The sequence below is a fragment of the Ceratotherium simum genome, chromosome 6 (assembly GCF_057802395.1).
Source record: "Ceratotherium simum simum isolate JZ-2026a chromosome 6, ASM5780239v1, whole genome shotgun sequence".
NCBI lineage: Eukaryota > Metazoa > Chordata > Mammalia > Perissodactyla > Rhinocerotidae > Ceratotherium > Ceratotherium simum.
In genome coordinates this window covers 53,148,725-53,168,186 of record NC_141905.1, presented here as the reverse complement: position 1 = coordinate 53,168,186, position 19,462 = coordinate 53,148,725, and the positions used below count along the sequence as shown (strand labels likewise).

The 19,462-nt window shown below is 36.1% G+C and overlaps 1 protein-coding gene across 1 annotated transcript in view; it reads right to left on the bottom strand.

Annotated features, from left to right (window-relative positions):
• Nucleotides 1–19,462, bottom strand: part of BTAF1 (B-TFIID TATA-box binding protein associated factor 1) — a 95,551-nt gene that overhangs the window by 45,708 nt on the left and 30,381 nt on the right. Inside the window, exons 7-14 of the mRNA XM_004427825.3 lie at nucleotides 18,402–18,531; nucleotides 18,057–18,125; nucleotides 16,545–16,634; nucleotides 15,771–15,866; nucleotides 15,497–15,673; nucleotides 14,638–14,778; nucleotides 13,509–13,633; nucleotides 10,827–10,947 (exon numbers count right to left, since the gene is read on the bottom strand). Coding sequence (XP_004427882.1) covers nucleotides 10,827–10,947; nucleotides 13,509–13,633; nucleotides 14,638–14,778; nucleotides 15,497–15,673; nucleotides 15,771–15,866; nucleotides 16,545–16,634; nucleotides 18,057–18,125; nucleotides 18,402–18,531 — 949 coding nt within the window. The remainder of the gene's footprint in view (nucleotides 1–10,826; nucleotides 10,948–13,508; nucleotides 13,634–14,637; nucleotides 14,779–15,496; nucleotides 15,674–15,770; nucleotides 15,867–16,544; nucleotides 16,635–18,056; nucleotides 18,126–18,401; nucleotides 18,532–19,462) is intronic.

Here is a 19,462-nt window from a genome sequence, read left to right as displayed (position 1 = left end):
TTTCCCCCTATATTTATAAACAATAAATGTGATATAAATTATAGTAGTCTTCTCAGGCTACAAGCTTTGTTACTCTAGTAAATTCTACTTTATAATTATTAAAAACAACCAGGGGGAGTAAGGGATGAATAGATAGAGCACAGGGGGATTTTAGGGTAGAGAAATTATTCTGTATGATACAATAACGGTGGATAGATGTCATTATACATTTGTCAAAACCCATAGAATGAATGTACGCCACCAAGAGTGAAACCTAATGTAAACTATGGACTGAGGTTGATAATGATGTGTCAGTGTTGGTTCATTGACTGTAAAAAATGTACCACTCTGGTGTGGGATGTTAATGGTGGGAGAAGCTGTGTTTGGGGTGGAGAAGGAGGTAGATGGGCACTCTCTGGACTTACCATTTAATTCTGCCATGAACTAAAACTGTTCTAAAAAGTAAAGTCAATAAATAAAATAAAGAAAAAAAAATTTTAAAAAACAAAGAGAAAACAAAAACTCAAACAAAAAAACCCATCCCAGAATACATAGGTCAGCATCACCACAGCAACTAGTATTTGAAAAATGCAGATTCTCCAGTAACAAAGTATTAACTCTGCCTAGTAGAAAATACAAGATACAGCTGAGAAGACATCTGTAGGCCAAATTTAATCCACCTGAAAAACTGTGTAAGCATCTCCTTTTAGATATGGTTGCAAAAAGTAACATGGCTTTAGCTCACTATTACTATTATCTTAAAAGATCACAAGGTATAATTTGGCCCATCCAGGGACAATCTGTCTCTTGCAAATCTGCAAGTTGGTCCACATGTTTTCATTAATTTTGCACCTGTCTTCCAGTAGGCATTGATTTAGGCAGGTAAACTAATGCTGTTGCTTTGTATTTACAGGTTTGTTTCTTTAATCGCATTGGTTGGGGAGCAGGACACAGTAGTGTAGTATTTTTAGTCCTTTAGAGATTATCCACTGTGGGATTCCCCTTCTCAAAATTTTTTTGAATAGTCAATGGACTTTTAGTATGTTACTAACTAGGACCCTACTAATAAAAAATTTCCCCCCTAATCTTAGGCAAAGTCTGTATAACTCTGATGACTGTTTAGTATTAGCCTAACACAGTGTAAACTAAAATACAGAAAAATTCCGACCACAGACTGCTTACTTCACCAGGTTTAAATTAACTATAATCTGGACCATTACAACTCAAGTTATAAGTGAATTCATGTTTTAAGAGGGCTTTTAAAAAAATTCTTTTGGTTTGTGTTAAATGATTAACACAATATTAGCACTTCGTGTTAGTGCTAAAAGTAGTCCGCAACATTTTTGTAGTCAGTATCATACGGAGGGGAGGGAATTTGTGGGAATTAACTCAGGGAAATGACTGACAATTAGTTAGTGTGACTTGGATGGTGTAGTCTCTCCCCAGTTGCTTTATTCAGAGTGATGTTACCTCCTGTGCTCTGCCTTCCTGGAACTCAGAAGGAGAGTTGATGACAACAGAAACAAGACTATCAGACATTTCACTGTACCTGAAAATCAAGGTGAAACTTCTAGCCATCTAGACTCCCTCACACTCTACCCTCTAGCAGGCCAATTTTCTTTCACTTCCTCTTTAGTGCCATCATGCTCTCTCTTGCTTCCAGAGTTTCACATACTGTTCCTTCCTCTGACTCTTACCTTGCTCTTTATCTGGTTAAATCCCACTCACCCTTCAGGTCTCAGCTTAAACTTCACTTTTAGCAGGATACCTTCCCTGATCTTCACTCACCTGACTAGCTGGGATCCAATAGCAACCGTCTACTTCCCCGACCAGATACTTACCTCATTATGTTATTAGAGCTTGTCTAGTTGTCTTGTCCTGTCTTGTTTAATTTCCTGTTTTAAGCCCTATAGAAGGGCAGAGACCTTGTCTCATACTGATCAGTATCTAGAAAATTGCAGGCACACAGTAGGCAGTAAAATATTTGCTGAATAAATCCATCTTGCTTATAAGAAATGGTCCAAAGTCACAGGGAGTAGTTGGTAACATGCAAAATTTTCCAAAATTGTAGTTGGTAATAAATCCCTAACTGGGAAAACTGGCATCTTAGGTGGAGTAAGATCTTGCCAGTACCCTTTTGCTATGCCCCCTCTTTTATCTTCGCATAAGCACTCCTACAAAATGGGTAGATGCGGAAAAAAGTAGCAATCTGATCATCATTACCATGAACACCTGATTCCTACCTGTAGGTAAATTCGTCATCATTTCTATCTCCATATCAAGTGATTTTGGGTTGCAAGGAAGAAGATCTGGAAAGAAGCTACAACGAAGTGATGAATCACACTGAATTCTTTGACTAATTTGGTCTGAAATCCTGTTTTGGCCCACTGCCAAAAAAATAAACTCCAACACTATATTTGGACAATTTCTAATGCCCAGTTCTATTCATTTGTTGAACCAATATTTATTGAAAGTCAGCTAGATATTTAAACTTTGCTCTCTCTTTTTAATATCTTTATAAAATCTGGTCAATACCTAATTGTGCTAATGATCTCTAACGCCCAAATCTTAGTCAAGTCTATTCTTTTGGTCTTTCTTTCCTTCTCTACATATGCATGTTAAATTTTCTTACATCCTAGATTAAGTGTGCCTCAGATTCCAACTCAATCCCATGTATATCTTCCTGCTAAATATAAGTTCATGCTAAAGCTTGCCTTTCAAACAAAAGTCAGTGCTGTATGTATTGGTAACTGAAACTTTGGAATGACTCACAAACTGACTGTGATACAAGTGGAATGGAAAAGTTGATCCAGTCAGCAGAACATGACTAAACAAGATATTAAAGTCCAGGAGCATATCTTTCTAGATCATAGAGTCAAGTTCTAGCTACAACAGAGTGGTTATCAACACTAGTTAATCTAGATATTCCAGTAAAGTAGTTCACTGATAGACATATACATTCATAGATATACGCTTACATGTATAAACACAGTCATAGGCTAAAGAGACAATACAGAAAGGAAAAACAAGTGGTACGGGACGGCCCCATGGCTTAGCAGTTGAGTGCGCGCGCTCTGCTGCTGGCAGCCCGGGTTCTGATCCCGGGCGCGCACCAGCGCGCCGCTTCTCCAGCCGTGCTGAGGCCACGTCCTACATACAGCAACTAGAAGGCTGTGCAACTATGACATACAACTATCTACTGGGGCTTTGGGGGAAAAAATAAAATAAAATAAATAAAAATTTAAAAAAAAAAAGTGGTAAATTCCTTCACTTTGATTGCCAAGCTACTAATTTAGCAAAAAAAGTTACACCTTGATTTTAAGTCATTACCAAATGAAACTAGTTTAGTTTGCATACAAGTTTTTATTTCATGTTCCCCAAGAAGCCAGGCTTGCCAATACTTTTACATAATAACATCACAGATCAAGTCACAGGGATTAAATAATTTATTTTCACAGATGCCATGGTATGTCACAGAGAAGTCTAATGGAAGTCAGATTTCCTAAATAACTGTATTAACTGTGGTTAAGGACATTTTAGAGATGCATGCCTATATACATACTTATGATGGGATAAATTTTAAGATTAAAATTTATCCTTATAAAGTCTTCTGGTTTCATAATGCAAAACAAAACAAAAAATTACTAAAGATAATCAGAAGACTTTCAAGGGAACAGAGGCATCAGTCTTCAAAAGGTATTGATGCACTGAGCTATAATCAGGTTTAGTCTCACCAAATTACCCTGGAGTTATTAAGGAATAGGTTGAGAAGTTAGAAACTGAAACCAGAACAGAGCTACTAGTAATTTAAAGATGAGGTTCATTTTTTCAGTTTGCAATTAAGATGACTTCATATTCAGAAGTGGGAAAGCAATTCAATGGACACTTAATCCATTTTGTCTCCATTTAAAATTAAACACTGCAAGTCAGCTAGAATTAGATATGAATCTGAGCTGAGCTGCTTACTGTGAGCTATGTAACTACATGAGCTTGGGAAAGTTTCTTAATTTTTGATCATCAGTTCTCTCATCTGCAAAATAGGAATGGCAGTAGTCACCCCATGTAAAGTGCTTACCACAGTTCATAGCATAAAGGAAGCCCTCAATAATAGCTTGGATTATTATTACTATTATTAAATATCATTCTTACATCTCAGAATATAAATAAGATTTCCAAATCGTTAGGAAAGAATTCCCAGAAGTGAAAGTGTTATTATTGTTCTTACAATCTGTATTGTTAATTATTTATATTTGCATAGTATTAATATTTTTAAAGCACTTTCATATACATTATCTTACTTGGCTCATATAACCCTGAGAAAGGCTGAATGGAGATTATCACCAGAGGGTTAAATAAACTTGACCAAGGCCATAAAGTTAAATGGTACAGCCAAGGATAGCACCCAGATTCTCTGTTTAGTTAAGGGATCTCTTCATTAAATCACTGAAGAGGAAACAGTAGCGATAGAAAGCAGCTCAGAAAAAGTAAGGCATGGTAAAGTAAGAGCAGATTTTATCATCACCACAGGTCTATCGTCTCTCATCCAAATTCCCTGGAGCCAAATGTGTTTTGAAATTCAAAAATTTTCAGGGGCCGGCCCTGTGGCATAGCGGTTGAGTGCACGTGCTCTGCTGCTGGCGGCCCGGGTTCAGATCCCAGGCGCACACTGAGGCACCGCTTGTCAGGCCATGCTGTGGCGGTGTCCCACATAAAAAAGTGGAGGCAGATAGGCACAGATTGTTAGCCCAGGGCCAGTGTTCCTCAGCAAAAAAAGAGGAGGATTGGCATGGATGTTAGCTCAGGGCTGATCTTCCTCACAAAAAAAAAAAAAAAGAAAGAAAACTAAAAAATTTTCAAATTTTATAACAATAATAAGGTTATATATACTATATGTTATGTAATATCCTCAAAAGGGTCTGAGGCAGCACCTGAATAAAATATATTAATATTTCTGCAGCAAAATCTGTGAATAGGCGCATTAAATAGGATAAAGACATATAAATAAGTCTCTCTTCAGAATGGTCAGATTTTTCCACCAAATGAGTAGTTTTATAAGTTGACCCAAATTACAAAAAAGCTTTGGTTTTCAAAATTGCAAAGGAGAGATTATGGACTTGTATTACAAGAGAGTTTACATGTAGCTACGAATCAATCGTAGGCAACGCCAAAAAGAATACAATAACAGATGAAAGCATCAGACATAGTCTACTCTGATACCTTCTCAGAAAGCAAATAATGTTGCTGGGATCACAAGATTAACAATAACCATTAAATACATAAGTTTTTTACTGTATAATGACTTTGGATAAAGAAAAATCACAGTGAGTTGTAGAAGCTGGAATTTATAGAATTTGTGGCACTAGAGATTTGACCTGTTTCCTGAAGGAAAGAAAACAGAGAGAGGAAGAGAGGGAACTAATATTTAGGAAGGAGGGTGTGGGGGAGGGTAGAAGGTGGGTGATGAGCCTTCACCCACGATCACTTTCAGCATGAAAGTGCAAAGATACTTTGATCAAATGAATATGACATGATTACAGTTAGGATACAGGGGTGGACTTGGGAAATTTTCTTGACAGGTTATATATTAGGAAATAGTAGGGGAAAAGGTTGACAAGAGCCATATAACAGAAGACTCAGAAAGATAGGAATTGAATTCTAATGTAGTAGGCAACGACAAATTACATTCACAAAATCAGTTTGTGAGCACCTGAGGCTATGGTCCCCCAAATTATCCTGAGACTGAACTCAGATTCTCCCCTTTTAGAAATACTACGACTGGGCCGGCCCCGTGGCTTATCGGTTAAGTGTGCACACTCCGCTGCTGGCGGCAGGGGTTCGGATCCCGGGCGCGCACCGACGCACCACTTGTCTGACCATGCTGAGGCCACATCCCACATACAGCAACTAGGAGGATGTGCAGCTATGACATACAACTACCTACTGGGGCTTTGGGAGAAAAAAATAAAATAAATAAATAAATAGAAATACTGTGACTGTGTAGAAACTACAGATACAAAGCCTGATTCCAAATCTTAAGCAGCAAACTATGAGGAAAAGGAAGATAGTATATTTTACAAATATATAGAAGGAAGAATGTGGGTAAATTAGAAAACAAGTGATATTCTAAGGGGACTACAACTTATTCTTAATATTTTGATTACAAAAACTGGAAGCAAATAAGACAGAATTATAACAAATGCCAATTATGGATGATGGATATATGAATGTTATTTTATAATTCCCTGCTCTTTTTCCTACTTAAAAAATTTCCCCAAATTAAAAAAACAGAAATAGGTGGTGGTAGTAAGAAAATTTTTCCAAAAGGGTTTGGTTTTATACTATTGTTTGAAAAAACAGAATGAAAAATCAAACAAAAATAGTAAAGGATATATATATGGGGGCCAAAAGCAGAATGTACTAAGAGTGAGTGATAAGTGTCATAGCTACAGTCTTCAATAGTGAGGATATTGAAAAGCAAAGCTCAGGGCAGTAACAAAGCACAAAATAATCTATATGAATCAATATTAAGTTTCACTACAGCCTTTCAGAAAAGATATTCTGAAGATAGAGGCTAGGGGCTGGCCCGGTAGCATAGCAGTTAGGTGCGCGCGCTCTGCTTTGGCGGCCAGAGGTTCGGATCCCGGGTGCGCACTGGCGCACTGCTTGTCAAGCTATGCTGTGGTGGCATCCCATATAAAGTAGAAGAAGATGGGCACGGATGTTAGCCCAGGGCCGATCTTCCTCAGCAACAAAAGAGGAGGACTGGCATCAGATGTTAGCTCAGGGCTGATCTTCCTCACAAAAAAAAGACGATAGAAGACTAGATAGAAACATGAGGAAATTCCATTAGTGATACCATTAAAAATTTTTAAGAAGAAGAGAAAAAGAAGTTAGAGGCACAGATTACTAACACAAAAGGATATAGGAAACACGATAAACATTAAGACCCAAAAAATAAAGGATTATGCGCATACCAAAATAACTGGAAAGAAAATATGAAAGCAGGATATATTTACTGTCTAAAAGAAATAGACTGGAAAAGCTCTTTTGTTCCAAAACACATTCTGTATACTTGCCTAATTTGAAACTGATATATTATTTATCAAAATGAGATGTCTGTAAAATCACATATTGAAGATATCAGATATTAACTAGGGAGAAGTAGGATGTTTTTCTAATTTCCCAGAACACCCTGCATAGAATTTTATACAAATTTATTTAACAAACATTGAGGGTCTATGCAAAGTGGTGGCTAACATGCCACAAATCACATACAAAGACAACAGAACTCCGGTATAAGAAATGATGAAGAGTCATCATCATCAATTCTTTATAAATGTTAGGGCCTACGCCTTCATTTACAAGCCAGTAAAGGCAAATTCAAAAGATCAAAAAAAGAAAACGCCCTGGATAAGAAAATCAACATCACAGAACATAAAGCTCAACCATGTAATTTTAATAGCCAATATTAAATTGGAAGGGGCTAAAAAATTGAAAGAGGATTTGGAACAATCTTGGGATCTTACTTAAACTGTAAAAATTTTAAAACACAGGAGGAGACACCACATTATAAGACTAACAAAAGTGAGAAATCACAATTGACAGCTGAGAGAAAAAAAAAACTAGGAAAAAGCAACTGAAAAAGAACAGCTCAATCATCAGCAGTAATTTTTATGTATCTCAATATTCTCACAGTATACCATAATAAACACAGTAAAAAAACTAATTACCAACAAGAAATATTGGTGACTGATTTATCCAAAAATATTAACTTATGTTTAATGTACTTTAAGGTGATGATCAAGTGTGTCGATCATTTTAATGATTAATTTTTTTTTTTTCTTTTTGTGAGGAGGACTAGCCCTGAGCTAACATCTGATGCCGATCCTCCCCTTTTTTCTTGAGGAAGACTGGTGCTGAGCTAATATCCGTGCCCATCTTCCTCTACTTTATATGGGACACCGCCACAGCATGGCTTAACAAGCAGTAGGTCAGTGCGCACCCGGGATCCGAACCTGCGAACCGCAGCCGCCGAAGCGGAGCGCGAGCACTTAACCACTTGCGCCACCGGGCCGGCCCCGATGGTTAACTATTTCTGATGGCAAAAATAGTATGTTCAATTCTGTAGAAAATTCATTTATATAAAATACCTTATTCCCGGGGGGCCGGCCCCATGGCTTAGCAGTTAAGTGCGCGCACTCCGCTACTGGCGGCCTGGGTTCGGATCCCAGGCACACACCAGTGCACTGCTTGTCGGGCCATGCTGAGGTGGCGTCCCACATACAGCAACTACCAGGATGTGCAACTATGACATACAACTACAACTATCTACTGGGGCTTTGGGGAGAAAAGAAAAAAAAAAAAGGAGGAGGATTGGCAACAGATGTTAGCTCAGGGCTGGTCTTCCTCAGCAAAAAGAGGAGGATTGGCATGGATGTTAGCTCAGGGCTGATCTTTCTCACACAAAAAATAAATAGATAAATAAAATACCTTATTCCCTAACGATGTAAATAAAGTTGATATTACTAAATAAATAATAAAAAGCACAAAAGTAAGCTAAAAAGAGCCTGCAGGTGGTTTAATCACCTTATAAAGAACAGAAAGGCTTAAAAAACGTGGGACTTGTATCCAAAATATACAAAGAAATCTTAAAATTCAACAATAAGAAAACAACCCAATTTAAAAATGGGCAAAAGATCTGAACAGACACTTCACTAAAGAAGAGATACAGATGGCAAATAAGCATATAAAAAGATGCTCAACATCATATACCATAAGGGAATTGCATGTTGAAACAATGAGATACCACTACACACTTCTTAGAAAGGCTAAAATCCACAACACTGACAACATCAAATGCTGGCAAGGATGTGGAGCAACAGGAACTCTCATTCATTGCTGGTGGAAATGCAAAATGGTACAGCCACTTTGGAAGACACTTACATACAAAATTAAACATACTCTTACTATATGATCCAGCAATTGTGCTCCTTGGTATTTACCCAAGTGCACTGAAAACTTATGTCCATACAAAAACCTGCACATGAATGTGCATACTATATGACTTCACACTATATGACTCCAACTATCCGACATTCTGAAAAAGGCAAAACTACGGAGACAATAAAAAGATCAATGTTTGCTAAAGGTTTGGAGGGAGCAAAAGAAGGATGCCTGGTGGATCACAGGCATTTTTTAGGTCAGTGAAACTATTCTGTATGATACTGTAATGATGGATACATATGGTACATTTGTCAAAAGCCATAGACTCTACAAAACAAAGAGTGAACCCTAGTCTAAACTATGGACTTTAGTTAATAATAGTGTATCAATATTAGTTCATCAAGTGTAACAAACGTACTACACTAATGTAAGATGTTAAATACAGGGGAAACTCTGTGTGTGGGGGAGGGACATATGTACTTTTTTGCTCAGTTTTTCTGTAAACCTAAAACTGCTCTTAAAACTAAAGGCTATTTAAAAAAAAAAAAAGAACATGGGCCGGCTCCGTGGCTTAGCGGTTAAGTGCGGGCGCTCTGATGCTGGCAGCCCGGGTTCGGATCCCGGGCACGCCCCAAGGCACCACTTCTCCGTCCAACCCGAGGCCGAGTCCCACGTACAGCAACTAGAAGAATGTGAACCTATGACATACAACTATCTACTGGGGCTTTGGGGGGAAAAAATGAATAAATAAAATCTTTAAAAAAAAAAAAAGAACAGAAGGCAAAAACTTTGATAACTTCAAAAGGCCTATCCAAAGTGAATTTAAGAATACTTACATCAAGAACACTTAGGCAAACCCACAAAACTAAAGCAAAAATGAAGTGAAAATTCAGCACCTATGCCAGTTTTGTCATACCAGCCCACGCCTGATCAACTGAGGATTATAAAACAGACCTGACAGTTTTTCCTCAAAAGATTCTGATAAAACCAAAAAGATAATACAAAAACAAATTTACGATGCTGATTCACAGACGTGCAACACAATATCATGCTACAGATTAAAGCAATTCTACATGGAATATTCCTAATTCACACAGAAATGCATGGTCAGTGAACACAAAACAGACATTTATCCACACTGTAACCTACTGTCTAAAAAAGTCAACCACTGCTTTTTAAAGATCACTGGCTCAAACTGTAGTACCTATAAATAACAGCATGATAGAAGAGTGGATTCCTAATATTTCCCTAAACTCTGGTATTTTGTTTGACCTATAGAGTTATTTTAAAAATAGGAATGTAAACCTTTTATAGACAGGGCAAGGACTCCTCGGCTCATCACAGATTCCACTTGCACACTGATATTACCCGAATGATCTCTGTAGGCATTTCAATGTGTGACTCCTGAAGTACACTACCCTTAGAAATAAATATGCTCTTAAGATTGAGTAATGCCTAGGAGGAGGCAAGTGCCTAGCAATTTGATCATCAGTCTTTAGCAGTCATACTGCAGAGCTTCAAACATAGCCTTCTAACCTGGGATGGGTTCTGCCAACCATCCAATTGTCAATCACACAGAGCAAGCAAGGACTAAATAACAGGTCTCTGACAGGAAGGGACTATTCAACCAATCTTTCATTCAACAAATATTTACTGAAGGCCTCCTATGTGTTAAGCACTATTCCAAGTGCTGGGAATACGACCTGGAACAAAATATTAAAATATTTCTGCCCTCATGGTGATTATATTCTTATGTGTCTACATGGTCACCATACCTCTTCTACTAGGCCCAGCAATCTCCTGATCTTTGGATATGTCACAAGGGTAACCTGGTGGTCAGATTTATTTTATAAAATTAATTTATATAAATTTCAAGATTACTATACATAGTTATTAGTTCTTACCTGGTCCTGTGTTGATAATAATGTAAACAGAGTTTCCAAAGCTGCTCTTCGAACTGATGATATAGTATGATGCAAAAAAGGCCAGACACGTGGAACTAAAACTGTGAGTGACTGTTGAATACTAATAAAGAAGACACAAATTAATCGTACTCATTCTCAGTTGAAACTTTGTTGATACATTATCTAAATATCATTTCCCTGTGGACCTAGTGTCTTTTTTGATGAATAAATTCTAAAAAGATAATACAATTTTTATAAGAACATTCATTTAATACCCTCATTCAAAACTATTATAGGACCAGAATAGCCCGAGCAAACATAGTCATAAAGAAGAGTAGAAATATTAACATCAGGTTCTTCTATGGCATTAATGCCATGATTACCTTTACCAAATTAGAACTTTCCAATATAACTTCCCTTATTCTCAATCTGCTCTCATTCAGAAAAATGGGACATGTATCCTAGCTGGTAGTCAGCCTACACAAATTCAGGATTGCTAATCCTTACTCCTTTCCCATGGCTAACCCCAATGGGTAACCATTAGATGCACATAACTTATATCCCCCTTTGGGGCCATCTCTGCCGCATATCAAATGAGCAAGAGGTGGTATGGTAGTAGCTTTGAAATTTGTTATCCTGATTTTAGCATTACTAAGTTAGGAAAACTTAAATATCTTCCTTCTCACAGATTAGATTTTAAATGGGGAAGCAAGCAAAGCCATGTCTAGGCTTTGGATTCCTTTCACATCCATGAGTCATTTATAAAAGTTACCTGGAAATAGAAAATCATTTATAAGTTGCATCTGAAATGTATACCTCTGTAGAAAAGGCATAAATAAAAAAGAATATGTCAGTGTAACCATTTATCTGTACTTTCGTGGTTTCTCTCAGGAAGTCTATCTTTTAACGCTATTTTCATTACTTTAGGTTTGTATAAACATCCCTTACATTTATTTACACATTTAGTAAATTTACTTATCAAATTAAACACATGCACACACAGACATAAAACAGACTCAAAATATGTAAAAGCATTATAACAAGGTCTTGTTAATAGTGAAACTGTTCATGCTCCAAATGACATGCTGCATTTCTTCTTACATAAGCTGGAAAGTATCTGCCAAATATCACAATATATGAAGCAAATTTTCTGAGGCAATTTTGAAAAAGAAAATAATCAAAAACTACATTATTTTACATTGAATTAATAAAATTTTCACTACATTCTTTCATTTTCTTACATTATCTAGCTTTCCTGACACTATCTACTTGACAATTTTTTTAACAAGTCCTAAGTCCTTTATTTAGGGCAGGTGTCAACAAACTAATGCCCACAGTCCAAGTCTACCCCATCCAGTTTTTTAAAATAAAGTTTTATTACAACACAGGCATGTTGATACCTTTATGTATTGTCTGGCTGCTTTTGCGCTACAACGGCAGAACTGAGTGGTTTTGACAGCAATCATATGGCCCAAAAAGCCAAAAATATCACTATCTGGGCCTGTATAGAAAAAGTTTGCCAATCCCTGATTTGGGATAATTTAGGACTCTTGCATTTTGCAGCTTGAGAAGGGCTTTCACATAGGTTAACTCATTTAATCCCTATAGCTTTCATTACTAATGAAAGCATCTGAAAATTACAAAATCCCTTATACGTACTACCACTTCAATTTTTCTCTTCATTTGCTTTTACGGGCACTTAATTTGCTATTCCAACTTGTGGGCTGTCCTGCTAGCCTAAATTTAACATTAAGTACTACAAGTAGATCAGTATTATTTGAAACATTCTCTACATGCTTTTCATACATCTATGATTTTCACTGGAAATAGACTCACAGTCAGAAATCATTTATAATCATTATCATTGAAAACACACATATATACAATAAACATACAAATTATAAAAAAAAATAATAATCATATGAATGTTCCCTGAATACCCTCACTAGGCTAAAGAATGGTAATTAATTTTCTCATCTGTGATTTTTTAAAGTTGCATACAAATTTTTTCTCCTGTATCTCCAAGAGTAGTAGTAATAGAAACAATAATATTCAGGAACCAGTCCAAAAGGTAAAGAATACATTAATTAGCTGAGTTTCATTTCAAATATCAGGTTAGGAAAATAGGCGACACTTTAAATTTTTGATTTATGTTTTTGGCTTCATCCAATCTCTGCCTTTGGACATTATATTACATTATTATGTATTCCCTTCCTGATGAGTAATTTGTGAAATCAAGGGCTGATTTCAACTGAAATGAACATTACAAAGAAAAAGTTCACAGAGGAGCAAATTTTGGAAAATGTAATGCTGATGTTCAGTGATAACTCTGTTAACTAAATGTTACTAAATAAGGCTAAAATTCTATATTCTGGGGCTAGAGGTAAAAATAATATGCAATGATTACATTTCTAAAGTTAATTATTATAGGATGAACAAGATAAAGAATTATATAACTGACGTAACCCAAGGATAAGCAATATGACCTTTTTAAGCTCCTGCCCTAAATGTACTGGTGGCTAAAGAGTAAAGAAGAAAAGGCCTCCTTGAAAATAGTAGTCTTTGGCATCCCAACTTACAGCACTGTTCTTAAAGGTGCTAATCCATTGTATTTTTAGGCTTAATTATCTGGAAATATACCTAAACACTTTTTACTTTATTTCACTAACTAGAAATAATTACCTGCATTGTTGGACCTGAGGATAAGTTAACAAGGATGAAAGAAGAGTCATAATACTATTTGTTGAAGCGGTCAGATCATCTAGTTCCAGAAGAGCATCCCATAATGTATTTATAATGAAGGGTACCTATAAGATCAATTATCAACAGTTATTAATTTTACACAAAATATTCACAAGCCATGCCAAATCATACCCCAGGAGTCACTACCGATTCATCAACATATACAATTTCAATAACCTTGGATAGTGCCAGTTTTAAGCAAAGTCAAGGATGAGACATTATTTGCCTTTTAACAGTTCTCTAACTCCTCTTTTTAATGCCACTCAACTCTACTTTGGCACTTCCCTTCTTAATCAGGCTCATAATGGGAGAGACAATTTAGGAAATAACATGGCCAATACTCTATGTAAAAAACTAAACAATACAATGTAGACACACAACACATGACCCTCTACATAAAGTAATTGTAATATACAGTCATGCCCCACATAAGGACGTTTTAGTCAACGAGGGACTGCATAAATGACGGTGGTCCCATAAGATAGTTCCATAATAGGTGTGTAGTAGGCTATACCATCCAGGTTTGTGTAAGTACACTCTATGATGTTCGCACAATGATGAAATCGCCTAATGGCACATTTCTCAGAATGTACCCCTGTCATTAAGCAATGCATGACTATTTAAAACAGTACTAATCATCATGAAAAGACAAATTAGCTTTTGAGCTTTTAAAATAGTGCTTGCTGCACTTCCAAATATACATGTTCTGGTTGTGATAACACAAAAGAAAGTCAGACCTTGAAAGAGGCACTTCAAAAAATGAGACCAGATTAAAAAACCAAAAGCCAAAACCCAAAAATCTCATACATCTAAAAACCAGGAGTAAAAATAAATAAGAAATGTTTGCTTTCTTCTCAAGGAAGTTCCCTGCATATTCTGTACATGAAGGGGAAGTAGAGTCACTCTTCCAAGGATGACATACAATCAAGATCACATACATCAGAGAGCTATCCATCATAAGAAAAATGGAAGATGAAGGAGAAAAAAGTACTCAATGTTTTTCCTAACACTCTACACCCCAAATGTAAACAAATTCTATAGGAAGAAAATGCAAAAATATTTAATTTACCTTTTGTGTTTGAAGATACACGAGGCTTTCCACTACAGGTACTAATGATGCTGCAGCAACAGCTCTGACATCATCATCAAGGTCCTGGAGTCCTTCAATTATTCTAGTTAAAACTTTAGGCAATAAAGTATTAATTACATCCTGTAAAACAGTACATCAAAACAGATTAATTTTCTGTAGTACAATTTTTGTGCTTAAACATTTTTTATTAAATTTGCCATATGAAAGCATAAATTCAATCTTTATTTATTAAAAAAGTCATAAACAGAGAAGAAAAATAACATCAATAGAAGCCTATGTAACTAATCTCATTTGAAAAAGATTACAACAATATCAAGTACTTTATTGTTCAGTGTGACTTACAATAACAGAACATGTTTTCGAGGTAAGACTAGGAATTCCCTGTGTGAACACACAGACATAGGTAGCCCTGTGCTACAACCTTAACTTCTATTTCTCATTCAATGCTGCTAACAACCAAAGGGAGTACGAAAAAAGATGGAAGGGGAAGCTATCCCTTTCTGCTTCTCATTATTCCAATCTACTCTCTTTTCAATTTCCCCAATAGAGCCAGCCTCCAGAGGCTACTTCTGTCATCACACAAGAGGACTCTCGCTGTGAACTGGTCTTGCTATGAGACAGGAACAGGTTTCCAAACCTAACTAACCATCTTTTGATTCATACTTAAATTCTTATTAGCATCACCTATCTCTGTGACACTACCTCAAAAAGGCAAATCTTGAAGGACTGACTGGCTTATCTGTAACACTAAGAATCAAGCCATTTCATACAATTAATGAAAGTAAACTAAGAGGGAAAAAAACTCTCCTATACATGCTTCAAAAACTGAAGTGTTTACCTGACGAACTGCCAAAGCATATTTTATTCCTAGCAGACCACCATGTCTAACTTCCCATTGTTCTTGTGTAAGTAACTTAAGCAGCACATCCACAGTCTTATGAACTCCTGTTTCATTCATGTGCTTTAATACCACACCTAATGTCTGAGCACAAGTTTCACGAACTGGTGCCACAACCTATAAATGAGAAAACAAGAAAACTCATATTTGCAGAAAACTTATTTTGTTGAATTTGAAATTTGATTGGGCAAAGCCTCCCTTAGGTGATACTTACTTCATCAGAAACAAAGTCTCCAAATCTGTCTAATGCAAAAACACAAAGGAGTCTAATAACCAAGTCTTCCAACCACTCTTGATGCTGTTGAATCATCTGTTAAAACAATCATTTTTTAGTAACAAAGATTACACTTTGTATTGGGGGTTGGGGAAACACACTACGTCCAAAACTAAAACAAAATATCAGGACAAATTATTTTAGCTATAGGAACAATAACCAAAAATACAGACTAGTCCCAATTACCATCTTTAATATTAATCACATCCTCTTTGATGTTTAATTAGATTCAGATATACTATACTAAAATCTTTAAAATTCATGAATTCTATTATGTTTCTTGCACTCCAAGAGAAATTAAAAAAACTATTTAAGGTTGCTCTGATATAAATTATATCTGTCGTGTATCTATTATCTATCCTATTACCAGTGTCTCCATGCTACACCAATCACACTGCTCACTGACCTCTAAACTATCCACTTATTTATCTTACTCTACTTTCCAATCCATTATATCCTGCTCAAATACTCTTGCTTCTACATATTTTTCCACTCCATGTTTCTGAATAAATCTTTCCCCTGAACTCATTCTTCCTCTATTTATAGACTTACTTCCTAACCTTTTTTGTTTCCCTCATATTCACCTTTCCCTATTTCTTCGTCTTATTTACCTCTCATTTCAACTTCATGGCACATGCTCTGTTACTTCCCTGTCTTGGTAAAAGAGGTCAACCACTGAAACTTGGTGAATAATTGTTGCTTTACTACACCTACCTCTTCTAAAGTGCTGTCTCCCATTTTACCACCGCTTTTCCCATGAGCTTTAAGGATTTCCCTAAGTCCAGTGCCTGCACCATGTCGAACCTACCAAGAACCAAGAAGTAAATGTCAGAGGTTAAATGCTTAAGAAACTGAGTTTAACTTCTCTTCACTATGAAAAAGGGATATCAGATTTTTAAGAAATTAGAATAAAGTGACACTTCACAAGAATGTGTTTTTCTTTTACGATCCAAGAAGACTTACACAGTTAATATTTCACAACTTTGGTTATGTGGAATTTTTTTCAAATCAAGCTAAGAAAATAGTTATTCCTGGGCCGGCCCCGTGGCTTAGCAGTTAAGTGCGCGTGCTCCGCTACTGGCGGCTCGGGGTTCAGATCCCGGGTGCGCACCTACGCACCACTTCTCCGGCCATGCTGAGGTCGTGTCCCACAAACAGCAACTAGAAGGATGTGCAACTATGACATACAACTATCTGCTGGGGCTTTGGTGGGGGGGGAGAAAAGGAGGAGGATTGGCAATAGATGTTAGCTCAGAGCCAGTCTTCCTCAGCAAAAAGAGGAGGATTAGCACGATGTTAGCTCAGGGTTGATCTTCCTCAAAAAAAAAAAAAAAAAGAGAAAGAAAATAGCTATTCCAAAATCCTTCTGAGATATTAATCTACTTGGCTGCCACTCCTCTACCTCCTACCTGCATTCAGCACTATCCACAGCAAAGGAGAGGAAAGCAAGTATCATATATTGTTCTTTATAGCCCCAACACCAATATTTTAGAAATAAATGCATCAAAACTAAGTTCCAAAGCTACCAGTGTTAAGCATCAAAGGAAGACAATACAAATAAAATGTCTCATGACTAATGCTTCACTGTAGCCCTATAGCCTTCTGAAGTATCATCTGGAAGGGAGCAAACAAGCCACTGACACTGCACCCACTTATTTAAGACCCCATTTGAATTAAGGCTTGAACAGCTTTAAACAGAAGTACAATAAGGAACAGAAAGGCTGTGAAAAGGTATTTCAAAAGCAGTGTTTTTTAAATTATCCAGCGGCCAACCAAAGCAGGACAGAATGTTTTGAAACTACCAACCCTCAACTTCAACCAGAGGAACTTCACTTTCATCTCTTGTACATACTGGAACCTGTTCAAGATTTTCTTTGAAGAAATATTTCTGAGGCTAAAAAGCTGGTTTGGAAACTACTTCTCAATCAAAATTGTCCACTTCTAAAGGAAATTTTCACTGTCTGGGAGAGATATGCAAGTCTTTATATTATAGATAAAAGAATGAAAAGAAATGAACAATTCACTAAAGAAATAGGACAAAAAGGATATGAAAGGTGAAAATCAGTCTGAAATTTTCTTCTTAGCTGAGTGATACAAAATGTCGTGACCAGTGGTCCTGAGAGGGACGCAGGGGAAGGACTCTGACAAAATAGATTATGCTTGACGTTGTTCCCTTCATTAGCAAAGAAAATAGAGCTGAGAGAAACTGTAATGAAGAAATCTTACCTCCCAGGAGGGATTAAAAAGGTCATTGCAAAGTTCTTCACAAAAGCTTTCTAAAGGCCATTCATTTGTCTGAATAAGAAAAACAAAATTACTACTAATTCAAAAGGTCTATTTTATGCTAATAATTTAAGTAATTTAATAAAGTGTATTTATTTGTAGGTCTAGTAATAATAGTCAGGCTTTTAAAATTTTAAATAATTAAAATCTTTATTAATGAAGTAAAGACACAAGATTTTTAATAAAATTTCTCTCAATTAACAGATTATTAAATACTATCTACTGACACATTAGTATGAAAAAATTATAAACAATTTCAAAGGACACTGTAGGGTATTTCAATAGTACCTCTTCAATTAAGGAAGAATTGTCTGGAATATTGTCAATCAAGACTTTGGAATCATTTGCAGACTGATTAATAACAACATTTGCTATTTTTCGTCTCTTTTCTTCTGGTTCCCCATCAGTGCTATCATTGCTAAAAAATAAAAGTCATCATTTAAAAAAGTGAATGAAAAGATAACGTGAACCACAATGAATGTAAGAGAATCTATCATTTGAACAAATGTTTTGCCATACTGATTATATGGTTTACTTAAAATTTCATGTATCAAATAACTAAGATTAACCACTTAAAAATTTTTGAGCAAAATATATCCTACTACTCTTATTGATGAATATAAAACAAGTCAATGAATTCTTGCTTTCAAATTGGATCTCAAATTTAATAAGTCTTTTTTTCTTCCTCTCTACAACCAGCGTCTCTCCATTTTATTTTAAACTCCTCTAGTCTAACAACCTAAATCTGACCCAGCAAAACTTTTTTAGGCTTTTGTACCTTGGAGAAAACTAATATACTGAGTAATACACTATACTCTTACTAGTTCTTGAAAAACATAGGGATCAAACAACTGACCAATGATAAATGTGTCCAGAAAATTTGAGGAAATGTTATTTTCTGACTAAAAGACCAAAAATATCAAGGCTAGCCTAATAAAAGGAGAAGACAAGTAAAATTACTTTATTTAGTATTAACAGAAAGGAACAATTAGCACAGTTAAGGTATATACAGCATTATTTTCTACAAATATTCCCTCCCTCCATCTTAACAGTATAATTTATTTGTCCAACTACTTTTTCTATAAGGTGATGAAAGAAATCTGAGCCTCCCTCATCTCATTCCCTATTATTCTTTCCCTAATTCTCTCCAATCTAGCCACACTGGTTGTCCTTAAACTTGTTAGGCCTGTTAGGCATGTTTCTACTTCCAGGCATTTGCCCTTGCTATTCCCTCTATTTGAAATGTCTTTTCCGAATATTCATATCCTCACTTCTTCCAGAGCTTTACTGAAGTTACCTCTGTGAATCCCTCTCTGACCATCCTATCTAAAATTTCAAACTCTCTCCCC